This window comes from Haliaeetus albicilla, chromosome 20, assembly GCF_947461875.1.
Source record: "Haliaeetus albicilla chromosome 20, bHalAlb1.1, whole genome shotgun sequence".
In the NCBI taxonomy this organism is placed as follows: Eukaryota; Metazoa; Chordata; class Aves; order Accipitriformes; family Accipitridae; genus Haliaeetus; species Haliaeetus albicilla.
Genome location: NC_091502.1, coordinates 13,978,818 through 14,004,803, shown reverse-complemented (window position 1 = coordinate 14,004,803; position 25,986 = coordinate 13,978,818). Strand labels below are relative to the sequence as shown.

Genomic DNA, 25,986 nt, shown 5'->3' with positions numbered 1-25,986 from the left:
TCTGTTTAATAGTGCATCTTTTTTGTCAAGTGTGTTGTACTTTGTCTATAAAAGAATATGCTTACATGGACCAGCAAAATCCACCTTTTACTGTTACAAATGGTGCTGGGACCTGGGAAAACAGTTGGGAACACATTAATTGCTCTATGGATATCTTTGTCACTATTCTGGAAAGGAAATACCACATTTCAGATGATACAACATCTCCAAATATTTCTAACAAAAGGAAGGTTTCTATCTGTAACAGACAGCCACCCTGACATTTCAGTTCCTTCACTGAACGTTTAAGTTGCAATCCTAACTTTCTCTGAGCTACAGGTGAAAACTCATTCCACTCAAACTGCTTTTGATTCATGATGATGCCTGAAGTGAATTACGATGCTATTTTTATAAATGCATTTATACAAATACTAAGCTGTCCGTGTGCATGCACACACACACACTGGCTCGAGTTGGACGCAGGGTGCTAGTGTAACGGCATCTGCCTGTGTTTCCGTGTGTGTGACCTTAAACTAAGCATTTTGGCTATGCGTGCATGGTGTTCCTTAGCTGTCAGAAGAAGTACTGTGTGAAACACTACTATTTGTAGTGATGGCTTTAACTTTACATTTAGATATGTTTGGTAATAGCTGCAATCAACTGCCTTTTAAACCAATGTGTCTCCATTTAGGGGCATTTATAAAGTTTATGGATTTATGATTTTCAAAGATTATATAAGACTCCTTGGAGCTTCCTTCTTTTGGAAATGAATTAGAGATCCTACTAAACTTTAGTATACAATCAGCCTTATTCAGGCACTATGTAATATAATCATATACTCCTTTGAAACAAAGTTTACTTTTAAAACTGCTCAGTGATTGCAGATCACTGTTTCTTTTTCAAGTACTCTAAGTAAAAGCATTTACACACCTTTCTGAATGCACGCTGCCGTGTATATGTCTGTTTGGTGTTTTCGTAATTCATGCTCTGTATAGCCACAATGGACCTGCCAGAATAAATCAGGTTTTTTGAACAGCACTATGATGAAAACATTGTTCTCAACTGGAAGTATTGCAGCTTAGAGTCTCAGACTGGGCATAAACCAACAATACAGGGTATGAAGTGTAAAAGCATTACTCTGTTTTTATCGAGTACATGAAAAATAGGCATATGTGAAAACTGCACATCCAAGATGGAATGAGCAACTTACAGTGATGTTCATGTAAGTCTCACCTGTGTAACCCAAAGGTCTCTGCACTGGGTCTGTCCAGTTATTTCTGACTTGATGGCAAAGATATTTATTATGCCCACAGTTGTGGAGTTCACTGACGCAGAGTTCTGGATACCTGTCAATTATATATTTCTTTTTCCTCAACATAGAAAAAGACATTTTAGTACTAAACTGGCTGGGTGGGTATTTAAATTGAGCTGTGGGAAAATGCAATAGAGTGAGACTATTTAAATGACACTGTGAGAACTTCCTCACTGAAATGCCTGAATGCTAAATTGGTGGAACTATTGTACCTGCAGAGGTGAAAGGGTAATTTAGTTTTCATGGTCAGAAAAACATGATCTATGACTAAAAGACTTGTGATGGTATTTTTACAATAAGCACACCCCACACTGGCAAGAAACTGAAATCTTGCCAGTTTTAAATGATAGACTAGTATTAAATGAAAGCTCACCCCTCCTGGATATCCTTTATATACTTTAAATACCTTGTACAGAGCACTGTGAGCCCAACCCAGGAAAAAAATGCGAGCAAAAAAATACATCAAAGAAGCAGCACTGCTCGTGTATTTGAAGTTATGCAACTGCTGCATTAGTTCCAGAAGCACTGAAGGATTATTTTCTGAGGACTATATTCTCTTTGAGGTAAACAGCCAGCTAAATTTTAACTTAGTTATTATTATTCATGCAGTCACCTTTTACTGCATGTTTCTGTCCAAGCATCTGAGAAGCTACAGTACCATTCTGCATGCAAATAACGTCAATCTAATAAATTAATAGCATTCATTGAAAAAGAAAACCCTCATAAATTCTAAAACACAAAAATCCTAAAATATGTCTTTTTTTTTTCATCTTCCAAGGGGGAAAAGAGAACTAAATTAAAAACAAACCCTCTGTTCAAGTCAGGTCATCATGACACAAAGCAGTACAAACCAGTAAATCCAGCAATGCTGACAGTCTAGCCTGGCAGTATGCACACAGGCTTTTGAGCCATGGAAAGTTGGGAGGGCTTTGGATATTGGCTCTGCGGCTGCAAGCTGACTTATCGGAAGGAAAGAAAGGTCAGCGTGCCACAAATAGCGTCAGGCAAGAAATGTGAGCTTGGAGCTGCACTGCTGCACGGGTGGAGCGTAGCCCCATCCTCTCCTGCTCTAGGGATAAACTAACCTTAAGTTTTTCTCTACTGTAGAAATAACAAGAAAACATAAATGCAGTGCAGCTCAAGGAACAGCTGGAGCTCAGAACCACCTAAGCTTCAGTTTATTATGCACACATATAACCAGACTATTCCGAAGCGCCATGAAATCAATGGAAAGTTTCTCAGACTACATTTCCCTCTGTCACAGACTAGGTGTTAATGAACCCACATTCCCTCTTCCCTAAAGGCTGGTCAAAACTGTTGATCCAGCTAAGATCTTTGAAAACATAAGCCAAGTGTTTGACCTTTTGTATGTCTTCAAGCACAGCAGGTACAACTGTGAAGCAACTTGGTGGGAAAGAGTAGGACAGCTTGCCGGGGCTAGAGGACTCTTCTCCACGTTGCATTGTCACAGCTCTCCAAGCACAGCTGGGCTGCCACAGCCAGGCACTTCAACCTCCAAAACAGTCTTTAAAAACTATAAATGTGATGCCTCCACAAAGCTGAATAATGACAGTAGAGCTCAAAGGAAACAGTTGACTTCATGGGTTGGTTGGTTTGCTTCACTGACGTACTAGCAGAAGGCAATGCTAAAGGCCTTGGGTCAAAAATACCTAAACTGTACAGAATAGCAGAGGCTTAGCTTCAGGCACAGATTGCATTATTTAGTGTAAGATGAAGAACTTACAGTGATAGCTCAGACAGAAAGTTATATCTGCAATCTGCAGAAGATGGCAAGCCTTCTAATTAGTACAAAAGGTCTCATACCTTTCATATGTAATCAGGCCCATCATAAATGTCAAAACCCAAAAAAGTCCATCTACCAAAACCTCTTATTTCTAGTGTGCACAATGCAACATAAGATCCAGCATTGTTATGCCTTGTTCAGTATATTGAGAAGCACTACAAGATGTTTTAGTTTAACCTATTTGTAAAGCTCAGGTCAAAAAAAACCCTTAATCTTTAAACAAATATTAATGCAGAGAAATACAGACAACTAAAAAGCCTCATGCTCTCTAAAATACTGAAAGAAAAAACTAGTTTGCTGATGGCTCTCTGGACATTGCCACAGCGCTGAAAAGTCACAGTACATGAGATTTCTATAGGGAAGGAAACAATTTTGTGTTTTGATCAGTGTTCATGGTGTCTGTGTAATCCAGAGCAAATGACGGTATCAAAATGGAGCCTAAAGGCAATTTTATTAACTGGGCTCAAAGCTGGAAGTTCTCAAATTAAACTAGTTTGTTCAAACTTCAGACAATCATGTAACAAAGGACTTTGAAATCCATATAGCAGCCACATTTAGCCAAATGTGTTCTGTCTTACGTAGTGAATCTATCGTGACCATGAAGTTCTGGGATTTTTTCCTATGAGTTAGAGATCTTTAAGAAATACAATCTGAAAATGTTTTTAATCTTTGTTATCTATTCCCAAAAGACTTCTTTTCTTGCTTTTTGATTATGCCTTTGAGACAAATATAGAGCATTTCAGACTAATCTGCCATATTTATGGGACATGGTGACATAGCAGCCACTTGGAACCAATTTTAGAGATTGAGTAGAAGGCAGATGTAGGCTGATCCGGAGCATTCCTAAGGCAAACATACTGCCTGCTCCTTTTTCTAATTTCAGAATTAGGGTGTTGAGGAATAATTTTTAGTGTGGGCAGTTTCTGTTAACAGTTTAAACCGTAACATAGACGGTCTGTTTATTCAATGGTAAATCACGTGGCAATGCTTAAACTCCCAAAGAATGCATGAAAATGTTGTTACACAAAAATGGAATGGTTGAAATGGACTTTTTTACTAAGCCCCACTACTACTGAATGCAAATACAAAGAAAAATAAAGAAAACAAAACTTCAATATGTAGAAATAATGAATTCTGTGTTATTTATTAAAACATAATTGCTTTAAGGATCACAGGTAAAAGTCAGATTGTATTGAATATGAAAGAAATTGCTTGTCTCTGGGCACTTAGGCATGACAGACCTAGTCATCTAACACAGAAGTCTGCTTATACCATTTTATCCAGGGCTGCATCTTTGCAGCAACTGTAGTGGGTTTTGTACTAATATGTGGGAATCTCAAAAAAAGGTTTTTATCCCCAGTCGTAATGTAACAACTTCTTGATTTGCTTTAGGAAATGATAAATAGTAAGGATACTTTTAGATCTACCTTTAGTTGTTAGTTGTCCATTATTTCTAGAATCAGGACATAGCTTTTATGAACAAGTAACGTCACGTATACTTTTAATGAGGGGCACCCTGATTTAATCTGAACTTATGTCCCACAGGGCTTTGTTCACGTGACAAGGACATATCTATACAGACCAAGCTACACCCTATCAACAGTAAACTATCACAGGATGGATGCATCCAGCATGTAATGGGGAAGAGCAAAAGCATATGGCCAGCAAGTACCCAAGTAAGACTCACCATTTCCTACACTGTTAGAGAATTTGAGTATCATTTTTAGTGACTGGCAAAATTTGTTGTATTTTAATAAACTCATAAATTCTTCTTGGGCTTTATCCATTTCTCTGTTGTTTGAATATATCAACAATTTACTGCCTTAAATGCATGAGTTGCTTCATATCCATATCAAAGGAACAAACACCACCACATGATAATTTTTCAGTCAAATATTCATTTCCATGGTAAAACATGACAATTTTTTTGAACATATAAAGCTCATTTAGTCCAATTCCTCTTTTACAGTTACCCATTATATACTATATCTATATATGGTATATATAGATATACCAATTATCATGGCATGCCTTTAAAATATAAAATATGTAGCTCCACTAAATATTACTGAAATGAGCCTGATGTGTATCAAAATGTTTGCAGTCATATTTTCCATTTCTTTTTGCATTTAATCTCGCTGTAATTTGTTGTTAATGGCTGTTTGAGTATTCAGCATTGGAATCCAAAACATTAAGATTATTAAGAGTTGTAGTCAGTGAAAACATCTCTATTTAAAGCTTCTGAAATACAGAATTTTGAAGTTGATTAATTTAAGATTATCGCTAAGTGATTTAGCTTTAATAAGTGCCAAACTCTTAAGGCAAGTTGCACAAAACAAAGCTTAGTGGGTTTGCATACACATTACTTCTGGTGTAATATACACTGAAATTTTCCTAGGCTTTCCGATTCTGAAGGAGAGCTGCACAGAATGGTGCAAAAACAGGTATGCTGAACTCAAGAGTTTCAATGCAGTATGAGCACAGACAAGAGTATGAATGTATACTTTGTGCCTAGCACTTTAGTTACTCATGAAGGTATTGCAGCGATGTCTACTTAATCCAGGACAGCTGACTTTGAAAGGATATTTCTGTGAGGCAGGTTAGTTAATAAAATGTGAAATATCCATGAGAAAATGTGGGCAATATTTATTTTAATTCCTCCAAAATCTTGCCTTACGCACATGCCCACATGTACCCATGCACACAAGGTACTAAAGTAAGAAGTTTACACCATGTCAGAAATTTGAGAGTGTGTAATATGTAAGAAAAATGTATAAGATAACTGTTCTTAGAAATCTGAAAACTCTACTGTCATTCTTATGCATATCTAAAAAGCAACTAGCCAAGTTTACAAAACATTTCTTATGACTGTTGTGATTTTTGCAGTTAAGGAATCAGGAATTCACAATATGTACATCAAGCTTAAATGGCTTGTGTATGTTACAAGTATAAAGCAGTAGGCAGGGTAAGTATGACAAATATACTGAAGTCCTGACATTGCAAAATCTTGACCAAAATAAACAAACAAAAAATGACCTGGAAATCATCTCTATGATAAGAGAAAAGACAATTCACTTTTTGTGAAAGAGAAGAGGTTTCACCATCCCTGCCAGAATCTTGGGTAGCTGGGCAGCAATCACCTCTGACATCATCTCGGGGAATTCAACACTCAGTGCACGGGACTGGAGAAATGTGTTCAGACAGAAGAGATGGAGCTGTTTCACTAGCTGTATTTAATAAAATACAAACATGATAAATCAGGCTAACAGTAATGCAGCCAGATAAACATGCTGTCAATCACTTATCTCATACATCCATCAGCTGACACCATTATATACCTTCCTCTGTCACTCCCTGAATCAATAACGAGGGTACTTGCCACTCCCTATTAAAATATCCTCCCATGGCAAAAATCATAAATATAGCTAAATGGCATGTTATAGAAAAACAGTGCCCCACTAATATTATAAAGTAGTATCATCCTCACTCATGACATGCACCATGAACAATGGCAATCACTAAACAAGTATTGAATCTTTCATTTTATTCTCATGTTCAACCCATGTCTCAATGCCTTGTTCACTATAATGCTATTCAAACCGTGCTCTGAGGGACAGCATTTACTATTTACTTCTGAGCTTTTCCATGGTACTGATGATGATCATATCTGGGTATGCTGCAAATGTTAAAATCCATAGGCTCTCATCCCTTGAAAGCAACTGCTCAATATATATGACTGTTTCACCTCTTCTATCTTTTCTGAGAAGTTCCAATTTTACAGAAGTTTTTCTTTAAGACCAGTGACCTTCATGTTGTCAGATATCATACTATTTCTGCTACCCTAGGCTTTAACGACACACAGCCTCTCCAGTGTGTATCTTTTCCTTCTATCTCCCATCACTGTATCAGCCCGAGCTGAAACAGGGACTTGAATGAAGATACCCTACAGACCAAAAATTACCCTAACCATCACTTTGCTGGGTATTTTGCAGCAAGTCTCACTCACTCATTTTACTATTACTTTAAGTATTTGAAATGAAGAAATTGACTCTACAGCCCAGTACTCAAAAGTTTTCCTCTGGATGCTTTGACACTCAGATTGCAAACTGTTACTCCAGGTAACACAGGAAGACCTTTTATCCCAAGCAAGACTGATCCATAGAGGTTCCTTGAGCACAGGGCTACTATGAGGTAGCTGGTATACTGGTCAGGACTTTTTGCAAGTAAAAGGTGACTGACTGAACTCCAGGGAAGGGTTTAGCACTGACAGTCCCAAGTGACAACTGCAGCCTGACTACCAGTAAATACTTAAAGTTAAGCTCCATATCCTCCCTTCAGAATTTGCTATGTAAGGATGCTTTTTGTACTTGTCTCATTCTCATTTTGCTGGTATCTGAGATGATGTAATAGCTAAATGGTGAATGTAAGTTCTATAGATAGCAAAAGCTGATGGAGAGGTTTGTGGAGTGGATCAAAAGACTCCAGACCACCTGGTGAACCACTTAATTATCAATATTGTTACCTCTCTTAACTCCCATAAATGGGATCCTTGAAGGGTTTTTTTTTCCCAAACAGAAGGGGGAATTAGTGACAATGAAAGGCTTTAGGTGAATAAATTAATTTATTCATGAACAGTTAAAATAAAATGCAGATTTGCTGAGTGCAGAATAAAAACATGCACAGACCCCATCCTTCCTTGAACTCCCTGCGAGCCTTTCACAACCAGCACCGAACTCAAAAGTGCTCTTCCTACACTATCTTAGTGCCACTTCCCCAGCACTTGCTAAAACCATCAGGTATGGCCCTGTACCTCTGCTTTTTGCCTCTCTTGTAGAGATACACAAGCCATTAGAAAACAATGTTCACATGGGCAAAGGTTTATACGAAACATCGTTCCTCAGTTTTAATGGATGTTAAGCCAATAGGGTACATGCCGGATTCTCAGAGATGTGGAAAGGAATCAGCTGCATATTTTAACATGCTTATGAATCTCTATGATATCAGCACTAGAGTTCTCAAAGATTACTCAGTTCCCAAATATAGACAGATACTGAAAAAATGGCATAGACTATATACATAAAACTAGCTGAATTAAGGTTGCAGAACCAATCTTGGTTGTCTTTCTCTAATTCTTAGTAGCCTTACTTTGCAACTTGAATGGCCTATTCTTTGCATAATTTAAATATTTTCATGAACGTGTATGCAGATGCACACATACATACACACCACCCCCTACCAAAACCCAGAACTGTACTAGTTACCTTACAGAAATAATGAAACAAAATTGTAGCATTCAAATGCATGTTTCTCAAATACTTAAATCTTGTATACCATGTAATATATAAACAATATATATTGATGCTGAATATATAGCTATTTACACAAATATACACACTAAAGAACAAATGTAGGGGTTTTTCTTTTGTTGTTTTGAAATGTTGACTAGCCACTTTCCATAAAATTACTTTTAAGAAATACTAGTTCCTTCACATATAAAAAGCAAAACACACTAACAAGTAAACTTACATCATGCATGGAATCCATCAGTTTTGTAAGTTGATAGAAACGTTGTGAGTTGGCCACAACGCCTTTCTGGCGCAAACCAATTGCCTTCACCAGTTCTCTAATGTAACTTGTTCTCATCTCATCAAATTGGCTTTGACTTCTTAGACCTTCCAAAGGAACTAAAAAGAAAGTAACACTTGTGTTGCAATTTATTCTGAAGGCAATGAGAGAAATTTAAAGTACAGAAACACTTTATACTATTTCACGCTGTGCAGTGCAATTAATTGTTATACACCAGGTACTTCTTCCTGTTCAACAGTTACTCCAGAAACAGTGATACAATTAGTTAAAAGGCTATACTGGCGATAATCAGTCAATTCTCTTAATTGCTGATGTCTAGAAATAGCTTTAAGCTTCAGCTACACCTGTCTGCTGAAAATAAGATGGCCAAAAGAAGCACTCCTGTCCTTGAGGAAAGGTGTTATGGACTGGCTCATGTTTACACTGCTGAGGGTCAGCCCTCTTCACAGCAGATTTATGTTAGAGAGGTCTAGCTGGAGTGCTTCAAAATGGAGTCAAGGAATGAACTAACAACTCTTAAGCAGTGTAGACAATAAAGCATCCAGGGCTCAGGCCTCCTGTTTGGACCACTTTCACTTAACAGAACAGATGCACTACCAGTCTTAAATGTGAACAGCTTTTTAGAGAAATTAGCAAGGAGGACCAAATAGTTGAACTCACTCTTCTCTTAATGGTCATCCGTGAGGACCAAAATGAGGACATGGAGAGAACATTCAGAAATGAACCTGTTTGTGACTGCTAGCGATAAGACCGTATTTGATCAATGATGATAAGTGTTGGTAGCATTGTAAGGAAACAGGTGTAAGCTCTAGACTCTACCTTCCTTGACATGGCAGAGTGTAATACACTAGTCTTATAATTTATGTTGTCAAAGGCAACTAAGAAATGAAAAACTTGAAGAAATGAAACTCGAAAAAATATTCCCATCTGGCAAACAAATCTAAGTCCTTGCTTCGCTATAATAATCACACATTAAAACATAGTCTTGTTTCAAGCATACTGGTTTTGAAAGAGCTGTTAAATTTCTTACCCCTTCCTTTCTCTCTTGCCAATGACATTTCACACTGCAATGTCACATTTAACATTTCGTATTCTGACAGCAAGCAGGAGGAGAAGGATTCACTTCACCAAACTTTAGATATTTTACAGTATAGGGACTCCATCTGGGGGTGGGGAAAACTCAGGCAAGTCTTGGGCACAAGGCATGTTCACTGTTTTAGAAGTATCCTTAGAAAGAAATTAATAATTCTGTAGAGATGCTTATTTTTGTCCATGGATGCTAAAAGAATGTCATGGGGACTAGCTCACATAGTTTAAAAAATCACCTGCTAGTTACCTAGGTATCTAGTACATCTTCAATACGGTATCAGACCATGACTAATATCAGGCCACAATGGATTTCATTTGAATCTCTTTAAAAAAAAAAATTGAAGCTTGATTCATAATGACATTGACTTACTCAATATGGTAACACATAACTTTCAGGTGATTTGTCACTTTCTGGAATTAAAACATAAATAAATGTGTGTACTTACTCTGTACAATGCACTAGACACCTAGGAAGGGAATTAAAAGAGAAGCCAGCCAAAAAGGAGATGGCTGCACAGAGGTTGGACCTAAACCCACTCCCTGAAAGAGAATTCGGTAGCAAACCCTGCACTGACAGCAGCCCTGCTTTCCACTCAGAAATCATAAACCCTGTTCTGAAACCAGTTGTCTAAGTCACGTCTGGTTCCTCAGAAAAATGTAAGGGGAGACACTTCAGGCAAACATATTAAAATTAAAATTCCCTCACCTTGAGCCCAGCCAGAGCTGACAAGGCAGAAGTTCAAATCTCTATTCTACCTGAGTTAAGCAGAAGTCTCTTATTTTGTAGGAGACTGCCCAAGAGAGGAAATGATCCCATTTGCCGAGGTTGTCTCTTGCTCAGTGTCTCCTCAGACAACTGAATGTCTGGGGTAAGAAGGGAGACATGCATGCAGAAAATAGAAAGTTTACCTTAAAGATAAGTGTCTAAACACTAAGCTGGGCTATGGAAGTCAGGGTCTGACTCCTAACTAAAACAGAATTTAAACAAAAATAAAAATAGAGAATAGAAATTGTGACTGCTTCCACAGAAAGTACATTTATAACACCATAAATAATAATAATCCAGCTTTTAGGGATGCCATGTTAGCTTTCGTTTAGCAGCTGATGGAGATGAAATGCTGGATGAGGTGGGCCTTTGGTTTGACTCAGTATGGCCTCTCAAGTCCAGACAGACAAAGGAGGCATCTGATAGCGTGCCTGTCACACCTACGTCAAGGGTCTGAATGGAAGGGACAAGTACTGGTTTGTGGAGAATGCAACGTGCTTAGGAGTAATGCAAGGAGGAATACTCACAGTGGGGAAAATTTATGTCATGGAAAAAGAATAGCTTTATTTTCAAAACCTGGATGGTTCTGGGTATGTCTTAACAGCAGATTTACAGACGGCTATGAAGTCTTCTTCATATAAAGTCACATTCTGATGGAATTTAGGGTTAGGTGGATGCTATCCTTGACTTACGTCTCTAAAACAGCGATTAAGTCCTTACATTTCCCTTGTGAATTAAGTTAAAAGATCTCTTCCAGCAATGAATGGCCTGTTTCCCCAGAATTCTGCAAAAGCACAGTCACGTTCCCGTCTAATCACAAAAAGTTCCACTAAGCTATTTTTTTGAGTGAAGAATTACAATGTCTTACATGCACAAATGCAACTTAAGCACAGGTAGCTCAAATGTTCCTTCCCCCTGAACATGTGTAAAGAATGCGGATGCTTTTAATCAGTGGGAAGAACCCAGCCAAAATCTTATGCAATAAGATTTTGCAATTCCTCTAAATCAAAAGTCTGGAAAGTGTTAGAGCTAGAACTGAACTTGCTATATGCTTACTTCTCTCTTTTTTGGCATAGCCCTACTTTCTTAAATCATAGTCTTTTTGAACTATTCATAGTATTAGTTCCTAGATGGATATGGCCTCTGCAAGACGGAGCTCTATTTAGAACTTACGGGGCACTACTACAACACAGCTTGTTACATACAGTAAATAAGGACCTGTAAAATGGAAACAATTGCAGAAAATAAAAATGTTTGTCCACTTTTTGCAAAGACTAATTCTGCTTTCAAGACAGCTTTAAAGCTGTCACACGTACAATATAAAGAAAACATCTAAGCCACAGCAAACTCAATGGAAAAACTGTAAAATCAAAAATAATATTAAAACTTAGGCTGGGGGGTCCATTCAGAATTAAAAATCTATCAAGACTGACATTTAGTTATGTTTAATACAAATTACTGTTTTTCCAAAATTATATAAAAAGTAAAAATCAGTTTATCTAAACAATAAATCAAACAGAAGACAGAATAAGAGACTAAAAGTTCAGGCTTGATTTACTGTTAGTATATGAAAGCTTGAAATGGCCATACTTTCACATTTGAAGAGGATTAAGGTGAATACCATGACTAAAATAAAAGTAGTCTTTAAAACCACTTTATAGCAACAATGAGTTTATATGGTTTTTTGAAAATAGTTTTGTGGAATTATATTTATACAGTACCAAATGTTTACTAAATGTCTCAGCAACAACGGTTAGGCGTGTTCCTTTTCCCAAAGATCTGACAAATTGTTTTTTCCTATAGGACAATAAGTGCAGGACAGAATGAAAAGCAAAACTCATCAGCACAGGTAGAAATACTTCCTTTTTTTTAAAAAAAAAAACTAATTTCTTGAATATATATAAACATTTCACCTTAAAAATGAGTTTGAGTGCAACGCAGTTCATAAAGAATGGTAGCTTGAATATTGTTAAATTAATGCACTCATAAATGAGAGGGACTGGACCACTGTAACGGTTTTTTGAATTTGATTTGAACTTTCTGGGACAGAAAAGGATAGCTGGAATATCACAAATGTATCTAAATTTCACTGAAATTTAAAACTTCCCTCTGAGGTTCAGGTAATAGACAAGGGAGTTCATTTGTGATGATAACAAGGTGGAAAACATTTAAAATAGGAATATATTCAGATTCCAACAAAGCAACTGGAGTTCTATCAGAGAGGGATTGTTGTCCACATTATTTTTATTGCTTTAGCAGAGTATATAGTATTTTACTATTATTTTAGTAATTTTTATGTTCATATGAGCTAAATTTAATCTTTACTGCTTATGCTCTGCTGACACCAAGGGTTTTTTTTAAGCAAGAGCTTATGCAAATACCAGCAAAGTACAGCTTAAGAGGGAATAAATTTTAGTTCCTTATCTTTTACTAAACTTTGTACAACCAACAAGGAGGTTATGCAGGATTTGCACATCTCTCCTCTGACTCCGTAAGTGTGTAGAGAACCAAACTTCAACATTCTTCCAATTACATTTCTCAGAGATGCTTATTCTCATTTCTAATAGCACCTGCACCATTTTAAAACTTTCTATTTGGGGATTCATAACTAACACTTAGGGCTGCAGCAGATGTACATTTTAGTATTTTAGAAAAGGTTTTGGAAGATAACTTCATCAACTACCACACTTCCCATTTAAAGTGGAATGCAGCTGTATGCTGGATTCCTTAACAGATGTGTATAATTAAAAGTGACCACAGATTTTGTTCTAGAGAAACAAACCAAAGAAAAACATTTCCATTTGTTTATGTCTGTGCTAAACTTGACCTATTTATAACTATATAAAGTTGAATAAATGTTAGTATTGTGTGCCATGTCCACCTCCCTAATTCCTTTGAGTAAGCATGTTTTAAGTTCTTGGCCAAGATAAAGCCCTCAGTCCTGACAATTTATAAAATATTTTAAAATAACATTTCTAATGCTTGTAACATTTTTTTGTCTGTGTATAGTCATTTAAGCTGAAGAGCTTCCAGGCAGAAACACTGCACACTTGATTTGAAAATGTGTAATATAGTATAGCCATCTATCAAAAGGCATCCAACATTTCCTCAGTGTCTTTATACAGAATAAAATCAACAATGCATCACAAATTACTTGTTCCTTATAAACACTAGAAAAAATATTTTTAGGTGTTGGAATACTAACATTCCTCCTAAAGAAGTTTCCATTTGTTAAGCCAGATAGCTTAGCAATTGTCAAGTTAAACAACATGGTTCAAAACTCTTTTATTAGTGATATATTTCAAAGAAATAAAAGTACCTACTTGTGTTGAGAAGTAACAGTGCTTTCATACACAGGAACTCTTCTTGGCTAACTTGAAGTCTGACAAATTCCTGTGGGAGTTGCCACATGGATAGACACAGGGAATAGAACGATGATTCTTTCATCCTCTGTCTTACACCCAGAAAAGGTAAAAAAAAAACAAAAAAAAAGAAAATAAAGAAAAGGAAGGGCTCCAGTACTAATTGTTTGAAGGAAGTGCCTTGTTAGCAGTTTAATTACCACATTGCAGAAATTAAAGAAAGAGGTTACACACATAAACAATTTTCTGACTGTTTTGTACCTACACTAGTTTTTTAATTGTAATGAATGTGCTATTATTTTGGATGTTTAATCTGTTACTGCTGCCCAGAAAAAAAAAAAAAACACCTCGGAGACTTTCAAAGCTGAATGCTAACCACCAAAAAAGAAGGAGTTTTATTAGTTAAAAACACCCTAATGATTAATGTGAAGCAAATATTTTCTTTTAGAGGTTGACAGATTTTTACATTCTCTGAAAATATTTCAAAGCATAAAATTGAAGATAAACTTGAAAGTTTATAGAAAACTATTTCTTAGGTTTTGCAAAAATGTCTGCATCAAAATACTTTGTTGCATGTCTAACATTGTTCTGCTAAAAGCAATGATATAATTTTGTAGCATTTTATGCTGTTAAACAGTTAAAAATGTTACATGTAAATATATACAAAAAGTTTTTAAGTAAACTTAGACATTAATATAGCCTTATCTAAACTCCTGCAGAAGTAAATGGGACAAATCACACAAGGAAATACATAAAACTGTTTAGTTTTTTGCAGTACTTCTATCTTGCTTTTCTTGTTGAGATTTTGGTACACGGAGTATATTTTATTGTAAATATTTATTAGGAAGGCAGTTTTCAACTGAAATGACTGCAACAATAGCACTACAAAGTTTGTAATCTAGACTAAATTCATTGTACATTAACCTGAAGATCCAGTAACTTGGGCTAATTTTACAAAAGTTGCATCCCAATCCAAATGAATTAGGTAAATAACAACAACAAGATTAAATTTTGCCCCCCCTGCCCCTTACAAAGTTCAGATCAGCATTCCAACCTGACTGCAGGTAATACCCTCAACAATGAAAACAGAGTATATTTTCCATGAATAAAAGACTCTTCTCAATGCATTGAAGTTTTTCCTTGCTATTTAAAGTGTTGCTGTTATCTTAAATGAAAATTATTTCAGCTTTGTTCAACATCTGGTATCTCATACCAGCTCTTAAATGACTTAAACACAGAAATTTAATGTTAGATCTGAATGGACTGGTTACTTCTATATCTACTTTAAAACTCCCTTCCTAGTCCTTTCTGGTAGTCTCTATTCCTAATTATTATCTATGAAGAGTGATAGCAGCTTTCAGGGTATGCTTAAATGCTGTTCTTATTCATGTTCTCAGACACTGCAAAGTGTAAGTAACAGTAAACCCTTGTAGGGTTTTAATACTAATTCATAAAATCTTTGTCAGACTAACACTCCTGGCTTTCTTGGTCTGAAACTGATGCTACCAAACAAGTCATTTCCAAGGAGCACTACAACTCAGTTTGTTAAATGACAGATTGGCTGTGAAACAATCTTTGGATTGTGGTTTCATGGTCATTTTGAAACAACTCAAGTGTGTGTTGCCCCTGTAGAAGGAATTTCCATTTTCTCTTCCCAGCTCTAGGTGTGCACTCCTGCTATTCTGGCATTAGTGTCTGCACTCCCACGTCGTGAGTCAGGTCAGGGATCACCTCCACCTTGTAATTAATGGCTTTTTCTGGGGTATTTCTCAAGCATTCAATTTCCTTATCTGTTTGACAGTGCAGCCAGATAGTGTTTGATCCAGCTTCAGTGAAATCATGGGGATGCATGACCGGGGCAGGGAGGCAGGTGGAGTTAACTTTTTTGGCAGTGTTCAGCAGTTACTTCTGCATAAAGCAATCGTGAAAGTACAATCTTAGACATCATCATAGATAAGGAAGTTGCTTACATTTTACTGATCTAAAAGCTAACTGATTTGCCAATAAATAGTTGCAGCTATGATTTAGTGTGCCAGTTACTTTTCATGTCTAACTCTTTGTTTATAACATTTCTAATATGACCTTGATGAGATGTTCTACAACCAAGAGAAGGGTATGTTGTCAGTCCACCTCCTTCTCGATGTAGGTGGTCTTGAGATGCAAATAAGATGCCTCTAAGGGATTATAATCAGGATTCACAAATCTCAACCCTGGTCTGGAAGAAGGTACTTAAGTTGTCTTCACAAGGTGGCAGCAGCGGTCCACGTGCAGGGTAATACCCCAAGACATGCCATTACTGCCTAAAGCCACCTCACTGTGTTACTTCTGAATGTAACCATGAGATGTATCACAGACTATGCTGGGACAGAATACAGTCAGAAGTTCTCTCAATCTCATTCCTTCAAAGTATTTCAATTTGTACAGCATAATTAATACACATGGGAGAGGAAAGAATTCATTACTCTACAAACTCACAGTGATTTACAGTCATCTGGAAGAGAAAAGGTCAGGAGCTACAGGGCCTGCTCCACCGAGCATTTTCTACAAAGAACTTCACTGGCAAGAACTTGCAGGTCTACGGATTTTAAATTCAGGTGCCTAGATCTTCTGCAAATCCACCTCTTAATCCTTAAACAGATATGTCTTACAAGAAAACCTCTTCAACTTTCATCTCACTTCATAGTAGTTCTTTTAGCATTTTAAGAAAAGATAACTGAGAATAATGTATTGCAGAAAAATAAATAGGGAGATTAAATTACGTTTTACTGTTCCTGGAAACTTCCCATGTACTATAACCAAAGTAACTAAAATTACAGCTTTGACCATATTAATTTGCAGAGCTGAAAAACTGTCAAAGGCTGAAATGAAGATTATCAGAATTAATCAGCATAGTGAAGGAAAATGTAAGCCAACAATCCCCCCCTCAAGCCAGAAAGGAGAAGTCTCACTTATTTTATCCTTGATATTAAAAATCCTTCTTGCTTAATTATTACAATTTTCTAACAAGAAACGTACTTTAGAAAAGCAGAGTTTTATCAGAAAGTGTCAAAACTGACTATTTAGTATTTCCGAAACCCACCCAAACGACGACCAAAGAAAATCCCACTTAGTTCCATTTATTAAACATTAACTCATGTCTTATTCAGATGAATTCAGCTAAATCTTCTGACAGCATCATTTTTTTTTTTTTTCATTTTTCTCTTAGATAATTAAAATACTGTTTGAACACCTTTTGTTTGGCCATGTCAACAGAATATTTGGGATTCCCACAAAACCCTTCCCAAAGTTACTGAACTTCAATATGATCAGAGAACTTTCCTCTGCTGTTAATTTTGAAACAGAACAAGCAATGAATGAAATCTTGGCCTCCATGAAGTAACATTCTCATTGACACAGATAAGTTCAAAATGTCATTCATATTATGCAACAGCAGAGTCTACTTACTCATTTAGAATCAGATCTGGTGCAAAATATAACATTTGACCACTGACATGTTTGTATGATCTCCATCCCATTGCAAAAACCATTAGACTCATCCAGGAATACTGGATGAGGGTTATCTGATCATCGATATGTAAATTCCGAAATCCTGGAAATTAAATTAAAAGTTAAAATACTTTATAATTTTCACTTAGACAACAGCTGAGTAGGTGTTCTGAGATTAAAACTTCGAGCTATAAAACTGAGAACACCTACAAAGACAAGTGCTTTTGGGGACATAGGTCTCAGAAGTTTATATAATAACTGGCTATCTCACTTTGATAGTTAACCTCTTGTCTTTTTGTTCTGATGCAATATTTTGAAATGATCAAACCAAAATTAACTTTAGCAGTCAAAAGTGACTATTTCAGCAAATAGGAATGCATCTCATTTTCCTTTGGTAAAAATATGACAGTTTGTAACATGATGACTGTAACCAACTCTTATTTAATACAGATAGCTTGAACTTCAGCGTTCTTAACAAGAAATACAGTTGTAATACAATAAACATCCACATATGAATATCTTTCTTGCATTTAACCAAAGAGAAGCATATTGTTGTGTGTTTGCCTTTGATAACTTTCACTCTTTGATAACTTTAAGGATTGCTATGAATTATCTGAGCCAATCTAACAGCTTCCTGCCACTGAAAGCAGCAGTCCTGTTCTTCATTACCTGGCCCTGTTACCTCCTTCAAGCAAGTTTTGGCATTCATGCTACCCCTCAGTGAACTGGTTCAGGTCATGAAGCCATCAGAAAACTACAGAGGGCAAAAAAAAAAGGTTTGTTTTCTTCTCACTTAATGAGATGAATCAGTTCAACCAAGAGTTCTGACAAGCGCAAGCTGCAATGGGGAAGAGCAGTGATAGGGACTACCCTTTCCTGCAGCAGTGAAGTGTCACACTGCGCTCACATGAAACTGTATTTTCCAGGCTTTCTACTCAGTATATTGTTTTTTATATATCCCAGGATCAGGCCCTTATGACCATACAACACACGTACGTACATAACATGGATATTTTTTGGAATCCAGTCTGGATCTTCATAAATTCAGTTACTTCTCATTACCAGTCTATTTGTGAGCTACTTAGTCCTAATTGGCACTATTTATTACAATTTTTCTCTGTTGCTTTCAAAAATTCATTTTAATAAGAGTAAGAATAAAGAATATGCAGAAATATAAACAATTTTTAATACCAAAAGGATTAATAGAGTAGGAGGATTTGGGGTGGAAAGGCTGCTATAACAATCACAGACAGGAACTCTTTTAGGCTTCTGTTGTGTTTTGGAGTGAGTCTAAATATTTAGATGCATTCCTTCAAAAGTACCTTCCTATTAAAATGTATTTGATCAGATATATTAACTTATGAAGTGGAAGCTTAATCATTTTAGAATTTGTTAAGAATTAATTAACAGGCAGACAATAATATTCTCTTTTGACTGCTCATCCTATGACGTATTTGCTTAACTAGAATTTACTACATATAAGAAGTGCCATTACCTGGTAGCAATTTAGACCATTTGACTACACAAAGAAGTTGCCTCTCACAAAGATGATTTAGACTGGTCAGCAAGGAACTTGGTGTTTCGGGTTTTGTATTGTCGTAACCAGCATAGACAACTTCTGGCTCAATGCCTCGTAGAACACTTATCATTGGGGGAACAAACTGTATTTCTTGATTTGGAGAAAAGGACAGCCTTTGGGTTAGAGACTGGCTTTCATCTTGAAGGGCTGCTGGCTGCTGGAGTGCGACATCTAATGTTCTCACAACCTTAATTTTGTTAAACTTTTTAAATTTTCGACCTGAAAAAGAAAATTGTTGATCTTTTAAAAAGAATTAACCAGAAACATTAATTTTTTTCCAGTAGTGATGGATTACACTTTTAATCTATACAAGGAAACTATAACTGTCTTCGGAATAAGTTTTTTATTTTTTGACTATTTATATAACTAAGAAACAATCATGGAAAATTCTTAAGAGTTTCTCCCTCCATATCCTCCTCCCTTCACTAAGAGATGAACAGCACCCACCCATTAAAATTATTGCCATGAATTCTAGGTTACAGTAACCTCGTAGAGTGTTTTCTGGTTCAGTTCCCACTGTTCTATCATATGCTGACAGCTGAGCCAGCTGGCTCTACAATACAGTTTCTATTCAATGTTAATTAAGGATATTGTTTCTTTTTTCTAATACTCAGAAACAAAAACGCTAGTAATTAATTACTACACACAGAAATTCCTTTTTTCCAGTTCTATAAAGGCATTTCAGTCTCATGGCTAAATTCTATTTTGACAGTCTCTAATGTAATATCTTCCTCCTGTTTACCAGAAAGAAAACAGAATTCAGGGGATGAGTGAAATGCCAACAAATACTGTAAAACCACATGTCAACACTTGCAAAACTCTTCACTTTCTAAAAAATAATTCCTCTTTCTCAGTATTTGCAATTCTTATTTCCATACTGCAGTGGTTTGAAGAACACTAACTGAAAAAAAATAAATAGCTGAACTGCTTTCCCAAAGTAAGCACAGATACTGCATCTGGCATGGCTATGGAAATATACAGATCTCTAGGTAGCAACTCTTCAAATTTCTTTCATGGAAACAGTCTGGCAGTGCACCTATATAGACACAGAAAATCAAACTTTCAGGGGTTCACAGACAATAACCCTCAAAGACAATAAATTACCATATTACAAGTTTCAATAAAAAGACAAATCCATGTAGAGGTGGCTGCATGAAACACATTTGCTTTAAATTGATCCTCAAAGGTGATGAAAACCCTGTTAGATCATTATTTCTGCCAAACAAGTTTGGCTTTGTGAAAAAAGGGATAAAAAAATGCAATAAAGATACTGATACTTATGGTCTGATTTAAATGATGGTGGAACAGTAAGATGCAGGGTGATGGGAAAAAAAACGGTAAATCACTCTGCTAACAAAGAAAAATAAAAAGTTTACATGTTTCAACCTTAAAGAAATAATAAGGAAGGAGAAGGTTTTGCTCCAAAAACCATCCAGAAATCACCTGGATATTTTCACTTGTAGAGGTGTTGCATACTTTAACAGTAGAAAAAGAGATGCACCAAATTTCACTGGATGAAAAGAAAATCCATGCCTATCAAACTGCTGAACCACTGAGAAACTGCATTACAAAATGGCAATATGCAAAAACCAATCTAAAAGTAGAGGAGGTGGAAGGTAATAGAAGCTTAACAGCATGCATGTATTTGTTTGAATTAAAATCCAGTTCATAACATGCATATCAAATTGTCTCTTGAAAAATGGTATTTTTATTTACAAGTGAAAGGTTAGACAAGGGAACTTATCACATCCTAAAGGAAGGGGACAAAGACTGCATCTCTTACTGCCTTCTGTTTTAGTTAAAATTAGTGCTGCGCTGTCAGAATGCAACCAGTACACCAAAGAGGCCCCAGGACACAGGAGTAGGGAAGCACAGCTAAACTTTGGCACATGCTCTGAATCCATTCTGAACTGCTTATGGAAGGAATCGAGAGACGCTAGCATAGTCCTCTTTGGAAACTCCCAGTGTTCCAAACTACACACTAAAACAGAAAGCTTCAACAAAAATGGTTTTACTTAGGAACATGTCTATTCCATTTTCTTCAGGTGCTCCCATATCATAGAAGATAGCAAATTTTATGAAAATCCAGTGTCTCCATTTTGGAAGACCTAGGATGTACACTTCAGAGAATTAAAATGACCTTTTCAAAACATTCATTAGTACACAGGTAGTATAACTTGAAGCAAGATTAATACATGAAACATGGGAAGATTCTTATGTCATTTCTAAACATTTTACACAGAACAAATTCTATTACTTTAATGACTCTTGATATACACTGGCATAACTGGAGGCAGAATCAATCTTCCTGTTTGTGAACCAGACAGGATTGAGCAGATGAACACAATCTAAAAAGCTAAAGTCTGCTTTTTAAAAAAAAATAATTTTGTGTTATCCCATCATAAATATGCATGTTTATGCATTTCACATAGAAAAAAGTTGTACACAGAAGTGCAAGTCTTCAATTTAAATTAAAACAGTATTTAAAATCCAAAGGGTGTATACTGAACAAAGTTTCAAGAAACACACCTTATTGATAGTATAAATATGAGTGATGGGCTCTTCCATAACATTCATCATCCAACGAAGTCAGGGGACATACTCCCACTAACTTAACTGTGAGTTCAATTAGCTCAGTATCAAGTGCCCCAACAATGTTATGGTCATTTTATCACTTCTGGTAAGTATACAAATATTTCTGATTAGCAACTCCTTAGTAAAGAACCAAACACAAACTTACACCTTATGTTACAGCTGAACCAAAAGAATAGACAATATATTACAACAAGAGACCTAAGGCCAATTTCTATCATAACAAAGCTATACATAGTCCTAAACATGCTGGGAATTTCCCACTAACTATTGTTTAGGCATGAAGGAAAACAGAAGGAACAATGTATTTGATAGTTCATAAATAATGATTTCAGGTATTTTCTGAAATAATGGCTTCAGATACTTTTACAGTTCAGAGAACAGGTAAAGAAAGAAACCAAACAGAGTGCTTATGACATGGAAATGTTAGTAGTTAATAAGTACCCATGTTTCCAAGTGATTACATGTATCAGAATTAATGTCACACTGTTTTGCAGAATTGCTTATGTGTTTATTTCTAATTATGTTGCTTAACAGCCACCAGTAAAGCAACTCCACTTGCTACCTATCTATTGGAGAGGTGACTACTAACAACTCACAGTAAACTTTCCCATCTACCACAAGAAAACTATGTCAAATTAATGCAAACTCTTAAGGACAGAAAGAAAAAAACAGAGATTTGACAATAGCTTAGTTTTTCAATGGCTGCTTACAAAAATATCCAGATAAGTTCCTGCTGTAAGATAAACAAATGTCTCTACTTAGTCCTATAATGTGTAAAGAATACTAATCCATTCTGGCAACTATTCATCTTAATACTAAAACCTGTCTGTGCATATTTAGACAGCACATGTTTTCTTTGTAACGTTTTCATTAATTTGTTTTAAGATAGCCAACCACTCAAGCAGTTCCCTTACCCTCACTTACTACAAATAACGTGTATAGTGTTTGTGTACTACATGTACCTAGAAAACATAAAGAAATTAAAAAAATAAAATGTACTTAATCTCATCATCAAATATATTATGATTTTCTCCTTAATACATAATTCTGTACTTTAATATTCTTTTAACTAGGTATACAGAACCATACTACCAATCAGGCATTACTGATAGTAGATTTCTCCTATTAAAATGGCTGGGTTTCTAGTAAAAATCTAACATCTCACTATCCTTCTCCATACCCTGTTATCAGGTGAAAAATGTCAATAATTTATTATTCTTGACAGAATACTATGGCTCTGACTTTAAGGTCACTATGCTCTTGCGTTCTGTGTAGGAGAAAAAGCTGTGTACACCTTAAGAGGGTGTATACAAAATAAAGGAACAAAGCAGCAAAGCAGAATTAATACATCTTGTTTTTAATAAACCCTTTGATGCTACCTTAGAAAATATTACCTGGAAAATTAATACAAATTTGCCTGCATGTAATCACTGCAATGCAGACTGAAAGGTAACTGAAACAATGAAGAAAGTGATAATTTAGCAATACAGCTGAACAAGGAATCTGTGATAGTCAGCCTGGGAAAATTACAGATTCACTGATAGGAAATAAAAAAGCTGGGTATTTGTTTATCCCAGGACCTGACCCAGCTACCTGCTGTCCTATTAGGTAGAAGATTAGAAAGAGGATAGATTAACATGTCCAGTTACGAGATTGTAAAACTCAAAACTAATTAACACTCCCATAGAGAATGACAATTAAGGAATTCTGAAATATATGCTTTCATTGATATTTTCCTTCCATATATTAAGAAAGAAGAAACAGTCCATATAGTGAAATCAGTGACTAAAGCTATTTGTTGCTATTCTATAGTTTACTTACAACTGACTACACTTTATTTTAGAACAATTCAGGTTCATTTTATTGCTTTGAAATTAGGGTTGGAAAATGGAACTGTTGTCAATGAAATACAGTATTATTCTCCATCTATATGGTTGCCATTCAGTAATACTCAGTGGAAGATACATATACTTCTCCCAGCAGTAAGTGTAATTTAATTAATGTAATAAGAATGTTCAGAATCTTGTAGTTAACATCCTGTAAACTCTTAGTCTTTCTCACCTTGATTAAGTATTACTGGAGGTCTGTGTTTAGTAACGAAAGGCTAACTTTAAGAAAATAAGTAGCAGGAATAAACGAACAAAAGTGTATCTATGTAAGTTGTGAATGGAAGAGATCAGAAAATGCACAAAAAATCTTAAAATATATTAGGCTGTAAGCACAAGAAAAGATTTAAATATTGACAATTCTGACTCCTTTAAAATAATCAAGGATGTATCTAAGTATGTAATTTGTTCCATGAATTGAAAATTTGCTTGTGGACACTTATGTCCTGGGGAAAATTATCTAAGCCCAGTAGTACCCCATATATAAATCACACTGTGTTGATCAGCACAGCAAGTCACAAGTAGGAAGCATTGCTCATGTGATACAATAAAGAAAGTACAAGAAATGCCAGAAAAGCAAAAGTAAGAAAGATGACAGTAACAGTAGAAAGAGCATTATGGTTAAACAGTCCATCTTGAGATTTTTTGTTGCTTTGGATTTTAAATCCTCATTTACAAATAACACAATCTCACTCCAGTTTTCCTCATTTTTTTGCCTACATTTGTCTTCTCTTCTCCTTTCAGTATTTAGCACTCCATTTTAACCTGCATAGAATAATTAGCTTCCTAATCCCCCCAGAACTGCTGACATCACTAAGAGAACCTGACATACTACACTCAACCTGATGCAGCTGAGAAAAAACTAGAGATGCCACAGTCCTGGCTCCATTCATATTCTCTTTTCTCCATTGCCCCACTGTTCTACTTACTATTTGCTGCCAGATCACTTCTTTCCAGAAGACTGGGCAGCTGGGGATATCAGGGCAGACATCTGATGAGATGCTATGCCCCTCCAAGAACTAGAGGAACTAGACTGGAACAGTCTCCTCAAAGAATGGAAGATGGCTTTGATTAGGTATGTTTAAAAAAAGGCGAAACAACACAACAAACTGGCTAGATAAAACAACCTCACACTAAATACAAAGAAACTATTCACACTTGCTTAGTAATAGCTGAGAAAAAAAGTTGATCCAAGGAGAAAGAGGAAGTTTTTACGCTCCTCATACATGATAATAAAGAACTAAGAGTCAGATCACCTTTATCCTCAGGTTTGGGTTTCAAGTATGAGGACATAACGTCCTCATATGAGGACACACTAATGAGGACATACCATCTCATCAATATTGCTAGCAAAAGTGTCCAACTTTTTCCATTTTAGGTACCTACACCCAGAGCAAAATGTATATATAAAAAAACACTGGGAAAACTAGCATCCAGAAACACATGCAAAATATAGAACGAAGTCAAACCTTCTGGCTACTTTTCTTACGTAGAGTTACTATGCAGAACAATGCTGGAGCAAAAGGACTAGATGATGCTAGTGAGTCACACACTCTTCTGCGTGTTGAAACAGTGTTGCCTGTGATGTTAAAATACTTGGGGCTTAGTTATTGATATTATCCAGGCTATCATACACGAAAATTCAGGTTAGATCATCATCAAACTCTTGGCTGTGCAAAACTCACAGCCAGGAATGAATTTTTACCTGTTTTAATTTACAGCAGTTAGAATCATAGAGTGGTTTGGGTTGGAAGGAACCTTTAAAGATTATCTAGTCGAACCACTGCCATGGGCATGGACCTCTTTTATAGATCAAGTTGCTCAAACCTTACAAGACAAGCAGACAAGTTGCCCCAAACCTTAGAAGACAGGCATTATATTTGCCACCTCCTCCTTTCCTGAGTCTCCATTCTTACCACATATTTTCCACAGCCCACTCTGGACCCTTGCCTCCTTGGCTTTCTCCTCTTCCAAACCTGGGCAAACAATGCTTCAGGTTCAGCCTTTGTAGTAATACTGTTTCTCTACTGCACTGCTCGCAGCTCTAAAGCACCACTTCTCTCTGAGAAGGGTCCAAAGGACATGTTCTTTTCCTTTTGTCCCTCCTCCCCGAGTCCAGTGCCACCATCATGCTTGTCAGCTCCATTTTTTTTTACTGAGAGGTGGCACTGACTGACCGAGGCGTGGGAAGGAGGGAGAGACACTAACATCAATTAGATTGATGGCTCTCGTTACTCTGTCTCCAGTGCTGTGGGGTGAGAGGGATGCAATCTGGAGAAGACACCTCGAAGGACCAGCAGCGCTGAAGGTCTGAGGAGGTTCAGGGGTACAACACAGAACAGAGTCCATTCCGCAGTACCGCCTCTCCTTCCTCTCATCCCACTGGCCCTTCCCTGGAGCTGCAGTAGTCGCTTACAGAAGATGAAGTACCAAGAGCTAGCAACAGCTGCTCGCTGTTTGGGAACTACTGATTCACATCACCAGTAAAAGTATAAAATGTAAGAATGACACAATGGCCATGTGTGCAGATTACTCCACCTCC

The 25,986-nt window shown here is 36.4% G+C and overlaps 1 protein-coding gene across 1 annotated transcript in view; it reads right to left on the bottom strand.

Annotated features, from left to right (window-relative positions):
- Positions 1–5,104: 5,104 nt before the first annotated feature.
- PGR (progesterone receptor) overlaps positions 5,105–25,986 on the bottom strand; it is a 39,045-nt gene continuing 18,163 nt past the window's right edge. The window contains exons 4-8 of the mRNA XM_069808325.1: positions 18,880–19,182; positions 17,343–17,487; positions 13,860–13,990; positions 8,622–8,779; positions 5,105–6,322 (exon numbers count right to left, since the gene is read on the bottom strand). Of these exons, the coding sequence (XP_069664426.1) occupies positions 6,167–6,322; positions 8,622–8,779; positions 13,860–13,990; positions 17,343–17,487; positions 18,880–19,182 (893 nt within the window). The 3' untranslated portion in view covers positions 5,105–6,166. The remainder of the gene's footprint in view (positions 6,323–8,621; positions 8,780–13,859; positions 13,991–17,342; positions 17,488–18,879; positions 19,183–25,986) is intronic.